Here is a 6522-nt window from a genome sequence, read left to right as displayed (position 1 = left end):
ATGGATTTGGAGATTTTTTACAAGGCCGACACCATGTGGGTTTTGATGTTAAAAGCTCTTTATGGTACAAACGCCGGTCTAGATGGTAACTCCAATTGTGGTAATGGTATTTTGTACAATATTGTTAAGGCATTCGAGAAAGTTAAACAAAAAAATCTGTTGCCCGGTAATGTTTTAAGAATAAAAGTGGGAGATGGAAGATCGACTCGATTTTGGAAAGACAATTGGAGAGGAGAAGGTCCGTTAAAAGTCAAGTATGGTAGATTATTTCATTCGAAAGTAGACGAAAACTGTTTAATTGCGGATAGATGCTCAAGTGAAGGGTGGAAATGGATGTGGGTACGTGAAATAGGAGCTCGAAATGAGGTTAAATTACAAGAAATGGTAGATGTACTTGGTACTGTGACTATTTCAAATAGTCATGATTTGTGGCAGTGGAGTGTGTATAATGAGGAGGACTTCTCGGTCAGTTCCACTAGACGATATATTGACGATTTATTGCTTCCATTGAGTGAGATATACACAAGGTGGGTGAAATATATTCCTCGAAAAATTAACATTTTTGTGTGGAGATTAGCTATAGACAGGTTACCTACTCGTCAAAACCTTTCAAGAATAGGAGTGGAGATCGAAGAGAGCGGTTGCGCGACTAGTAGTTGTAGAATCGAATCGGTTCATCATGTCATGTTCGAGTGTATCCTTGCGACTGAGTTATGGCGGAAGATAAGAATTTGGATTGATGTGCCCGTTCCGTCGTTCACAGAGTGTTCCGAGTTAACTTCATGGCTAGATAATTGGCAAGCATCGGACGAATCAAAGACAAAGGTGCACACAATTTTTGCATCTTTAGTTTGGCATTTGTGGCGGTACAGGAACAGTGTAATATTCAGCAGCGAAGACATGAAGAAAGCTTTACTTTTTTGATTCTATTTGTAGTGTTTCGTATTTTTGGTTTAAAAGTAGAGCTAAATTTGATGTAAGTTGGAACTTGTGGCTTTCAAAGCCATTGTAATCTTTCGGATTTTAATCCTCTAGCTGCTCGTTAGGGGATTCCGTTTTTTTTTTTAATAAAATTTTGATGTTAAAAAAAAATAAGTATTTATGTCAACATTTTTAACAAAATCAATAACATTTCTTAGAAATAATGTTTGCTTGACAGAAAATATATATATATCATTCTAATTATAGATTTTTGATCAATTAAATATTATTTTGTTCGTAAATATGTTATATCTACATAAACCTCATTTTTGTACACATTATATCTAACTTTACTATCAAAGTCTTTCAAGTAACTAACTCTTTTTTTATCAAATAATTTGAATGAACATTATACAAAAGATGAGTTTATGTTCATTATCACAATTTGTTAATTAAAACCCTAGATTCAACAATCTTACCCAATTTATGCTTGCATAACTTCTAACCCACATTCACAATTAGTGAAAACTAGTTGTGGAGCCGTCGCTTCGCGCTGGGGGCTCCATTTTGAATGCGAGTTAAAAAAAAAAGTCTTGATCTATTTTGTAAAAAAAGAATTTTTTTCGACATCTAACATTGAAGGGTTGTTCCTTTTGTGAAAGTTGCTTCTTTTAGCGTTCGTTTTTTTTAAAGTTAGCTGATCTATTTTGTAAAAAAGAATGTTTTTCGATATCTTTTGATAGCATTGAAGGGTTGTTCCTTTTATGAAAGTTGCCTCATTTATCGTTGAGGAAGAAAAGGAAAAAAAAAAGGTTAGTTGATTTTTTTGGTAAAAAAGATTTTTTTTCGACATCTTTTGGTAACATTGAAGGGTTGGTTCTTTTATGAGAGTTGTTTCTTTTATCGTTGGAGACCAAAAAAAAATGAAATGACGAAAATATCCCTGATTACTATTGATGAATAGTGCTACAGGGTTTTGTCTATTAGATATATAGATAATATGTCTACATCCAGTATGAGAGGAACTCTCTGGAATTGTAAATGGTGAAAATGAACTCTAATTTTTAGATATTTTTCTAAACTCACGTTTTAAAAAAAAAAGTTACATAACCGATCCCTATATCTTCAATTTACAAAAATAGTCCCTTCCTGACAAAACTCCAATTTTTAGATATTTTTCTAAACTCGCGTTTTTAAAAATAGTTACATAACCGGTCCCTATATCTTCAATTTACAAAAATAGTCCCTCCTGACCCAGCAGTGTTCACGGTGCACACTATGTTGAAAAGTCAAGAATGTCACTGTTATGATCACCGAAGATAACGGACGTGCAAAGTGTGGACTTGAAGAGAATTAAACGCCAGCACATCATCCGCGGAGATCAATCGAGGAGAGGGTTGAACCGCACATTCGAATGAATAAAGAATTACGAGATTCAACCATTCATCATCTACTTTGACAAAGTTTATCGAACACTTTTGAAATCTTCTGGCTAATTTTCATATTCGACACAATCTACAAGTGGGACCTTCCAACACAGTTGAACTTGATGAAGAAGACGAAAACGAATATGAAGATGGAGACGAAGACAATGTGTGGTTTTATTATTTTTAAGTTAGTGTATTGTCTAAAAATTAGTGTAACTTACAAATTTATTGTAGTGCTTTTTAATTAATGTAAATTTAAATATTTGTTTTTTATTTATATTAATAATATATAGAATCAATCAATATCAATTCAATATATAATTAATAATACTAATTTAAATAACTTATATTAAAATAAGAATAAAAATTATAATAAAATATTAAATAATAAAAGTTGGGTCATGTGATGGAGATAGAGATGGACTATGTCATGATTGAGAGTAGTATGTAATATGTGCCATGCAAGGTTGCAGAAATCGGTTCTCGGGGAGTTCTCGGCAGGGTCTCCAAAACGAGAACTCGGAGAACTCGGGGAGTTATCGGCGGTTGACTTTCGTTGACTTTTGGGATTTTATCGAGTTTTTTCCGAGATTTGACCGATTTTACCGAGATTTGACCGATTTTTCCGAGAATTGACCGATTTTTCCGAGATTTGACCGATTTTTGGTCGTTGACCGATTTCAAAACGAGTTCTCGCCAGGAATGAAATTCCGAGTTCTCGCCGAGTTCTCTCGATTTTTGCAACCATGGTACCATGTGATGAGGATAAAATGCTCATGTGTCACTGATTGTGACGGTCACTACGATCGAGAGGAAGGACATTATGGTTAAGAGTGGTCTCATAAGCTTAATGTTTTTTTTTTTTTTTTTTTTTTTTTTTTTTTTTAACGAGGAACCTCATTATGAACGAGCACATCGGCTCCACAATAGCAGATAAATCTCGAACATCGAGAGAATGCCTTGTTTTAAGATGTCAAGGATCGAACTCAAGACCTGTAGCTTCACAAGTCCCGGTGGCCATTAAGTGGTTTGTAAGCTTCAAGTTGACTAATATATTTGATAGCGTCACCATAGTTTTTAATTGGATATAAGATGCTAATGGAGTAATAAAAAAAGAAACCGAACTCTAATTAATGTATCAGGAAACTTAGCTTCCTATACTCCTATTCTTCCGACAATTTTTACCTTTTGCTAATTAGTGCACAAAATGGCTAACAGCAAGGTATTTGAATGGAGTATAGCAATTGCTGATAATAAATCAATACAGATCTTGGGGCCCCAAAAGCACGAGTCCAAATCTATCCAACTACATGATATATTAGCCGTTAACCCTTTGGTTGTAAGGGTCAGAAGCTTCTTGAAAAAGGCATGGGATTTAGGTGTCGACGACCCTCGTAAAGGGATTCACGGCCTTAAAGTTGCGCTAGCTATGACACTTATTTCATTCTTTTACTATATAAAACCTTTGAATGGGGCTTTTAATGGAGGTGATGGAAATAATGCGGTGTGGGCTGTTATGACTGTTGTTGTCGTCTTCGAGTACACCGCTGGTAGGTACCCAAAACCATCATATTACATGTTTTTTGCTTTCAGTTTAATTTCTTGGCTTTTGCTAATTATATTATGATGTAGGTGCAACTCTTTGCAAGGGGTTAAACAGAATCGGTGCAACTTTGATTGCTGGATTTCTTGCGTTAGCCGTATGTTTGGTTGCTATGGAAACAGGACGACACAAAATTGTAGCTGTTCTTAAGCCAGTTATCATGGGAGTATCTCTTTTTGTCATATGTAATAGTTTATACTATACTATATTAAAGATGTAGCTGTTCTTACATATGCCACTAAAAAAATGTTTTGTTTCTTATACTTTCAATCTTTTTGACGCTTTGAAGCGTAAATTACTTGACATGTCATTAATTTTCAGAAACACGAATCGAATTTAGTGTACTTTTATTGAATTTTGTGCACTTGGTATTGTTTCATAAAAGTCCACGTTCTTCCCGGGTTCCCTAACCCAACAAATGAAGTTAAATTTTTATCTATTTTATTTGCATAACAAATACGAAATTCAGAAAGTAGTAGAACTCATATAAGTACTATTTTATTTGATCTCAATATTTTCATCTCTGAATTCGGAAACAGGCGCAGCCAGTAGTATGTGATCCCTTTTGATCTTCATGCTTTCAAAAGATTTTTTAGTAGGAGTGCGCATGGTACAGAACCAGACCAAACTAATTCGGTTCGGTTCTGTCCCGAGTCCCAATTTTTAATATAAATTTGGACCGACGACCGGACCATATATGTTCAGTTTGGTCTGGTCCAGTTCTGTCACTTTTAATGTTATTTTCGGGTATGGTCTGGTTCGGTCCGACCAAAGAGGCAAAATGTGGATCGAGGACTGGACCGAAATAGCTGGCTTCGGTTCACTACGGTCTTCGGGTTTGTTCGGTTTTTCCCGTACCATGTACACTCGTATTTTCAAGTGTTGCACCAAATTCAAGAAAAATACACTAAACAGGATTTGCCAAGTTGGGGTTTCTGTAAAGTAATGACACGTGGGACAAACCCAGACTTTCCAAGTCCGGTTTATGATGAAGTGGACAAACCCGAGCTTCTCAAGTTCGGGTATACTGGTTATACAAAAACCTTTTTTGATCGTACTATTACTACAAAGGTGACAAATCACACTACCTAACCAAAATTTTCCTAATTATATATTTTCTTTTACAGCTGCGGTGGCAACTTATTTAAGATTTATTCCATACATGAAAGCTCGGCATGACTATGGATGCATGATCTTCATCCTCACTTATGGTCTGGTGTTAGTCTCGGGGTACGATGAAAAAATACAAAATCAGAAACAACTTATATATGTAACCAATGTAAGGATATCGACAATTATCTTTGGGAGTGTTTTGTGCATCATCGTTAGTGTGTTCGTATGTCCTGTTTGGGCTGGCATGGATCTCCATAATCTCATCTCTTCTAATCTAAATAAGCTTGCAAATTCTTTAGAATGTAACTACTTAAACTTTTCTAATTAGCATATTTTCCTTCAATCATCACATTTCGGTACTTTAACTGCTTGTGTTATATGTGGCATGTTTTGTACATGTGTATGTTAGCTTGTGTATATGAATATTTCGGTCATGGTGATGAAGAATCTAGGAAACAACTCGAAGATTATAAAAGTGTTTTGAACTCAAAAGCCTCTGAAGAATCTATGGTATACTTATACACACACACACACACACACATATATATATATGTAAATATATATATATATATATATATATATATATATATATATATATATATATATATATATACCTGACATATGCTTTGAACAGTCAAACCATGCTAGATGGGAGCCTGCACATGGGAAATTCAGTTTCAGGCATCCATGGAAGATGTATGTCAAGATTGGCGCATCATCACGAAGTTGCGCTTATAGCGTTGAAACTCTCATAAGTCGTCTAGATTCAAAAACTCAGGTAATTAAAAACTAAGTTTTAGTGATTTCAGTTCACTTAGTTTGTTTAGATGGTTCAAATGTGATGAAATTTATACAATAAGATGGTTAACTTTTAACAGGTTCCAGAGACTATAAAGAATCATGTTAAAACATCATGTTTAACGTTAAGCTCAAGCTCGTCAGATGTTTTAAGAATTCTATCAACAACAGTATCTACAATGACAATACCAACTGAAATGGATAAAGCCATTAAAGAAATGAAGAATGGCGTTCGACAGTTACAAAACGACGTAGAATCCCTTCCTGATCTACTGATTCAAACACACACGAAACATGAACTGCTAGAAGTCATCCCATTGGTGACTTTCATATACTTGCTGATTGAAATTGCTTCAAGGATAAGAGACATCATAATTGTGGTCGAAGAATTTGCAGAAATGGCTAAATTCAAACTGGCAGAAGATGAATGAGGGATCCAAAACACTCTGGGAACTACCAAGATTGTGAATATAAAACATTAAAAAGAACATGAATGAAAAACCAGCTACCAAGATTGTGAGTAAAGAAGTAAAGACATGTTTAAATATTTGTATTTTATTGTTATTGTTATGCTTTTTAAATCCAAGCTTAGACAATTAATATAAATTTTTTCACGAATTTGCACAAATGTCCATTTATAGTTGGAGGGTTACTTCAATA

General features: G+C 34.6%; 2 protein-coding genes across 2 annotated transcripts; both read left to right on the top strand.

The window, feature by feature from the left end:
* LOC139854990 (uncharacterized) lies at window positions 1-924 on the top strand. Its single transcript, XM_071844255.1, has one exon. The coding sequence runs from the start codon at window positions 1-3 to the stop codon at window positions 922-924; it is 924 nt and encodes a 307-aa protein (XP_071700356.1).
* A 2631-nt stretch (window positions 925-3555) lies between these two features.
* Window positions 3556-6293, top strand: LOC139854989 (aluminum-activated malate transporter 10-like). The gene is made up of 6 exons (XM_071844254.1): window positions 3556-3898; window positions 3981-4136; window positions 5079-5366; window positions 5474-5574; window positions 5699-5842; window positions 5943-6293. The coding sequence occupies exons 1-6, from the start codon at window positions 3556-3558 to the stop codon at window positions 6291-6293; spliced, it is 1383 nt and encodes a 460-aa protein (XP_071700355.1).
* The last annotated feature ends 229 nt before the right edge of the window (window positions 6294-6522 follow it).

This window comes from Rutidosis leptorrhynchoides, chromosome 6, assembly GCF_046630445.1.
Source record: "Rutidosis leptorrhynchoides isolate AG116_Rl617_1_P2 chromosome 6, CSIRO_AGI_Rlap_v1, whole genome shotgun sequence".
Lineage (NCBI taxonomy): Eukaryota > Viridiplantae > Streptophyta > Magnoliopsida > Asterales > Asteraceae > Rutidosis > Rutidosis leptorrhynchoides.
The sequence above is the reverse complement of the archived record's forward strand: the minus strand, read 5'-3'. Positions and strand labels throughout refer to the sequence as shown.

Bases quoted from the DNA above. Each gene is read 5' to 3' on its own strand.
- LOC139854990 (XM_071844255.1), top strand. From the start codon at position 1: ATGGATTTGGAGATTTTTTACAAGGCCGACACCATGTGGGTTTTGATG.
- LOC139854989 (XM_071844254.1), top strand. From the start codon at position 3,556: ATGGCTAACAGCAAGGTATTTGAATGGAGTATAGCAATTGCTGATAAT. The intron at 4,137-5,078 runs GTAATAGTTTAT...TTTCTTTTACAG, and splicing joins AGTATCTCTTTTTGTCATAT to CTGCGGTGGCAACTTATTTA. The intron at 5,367-5,473 runs GTAACTACTTAA...TGTGTATGTTAG, and splicing joins GCTTGCAAATTCTTTAGAAT to CTTGTGTATATGAATATTTC.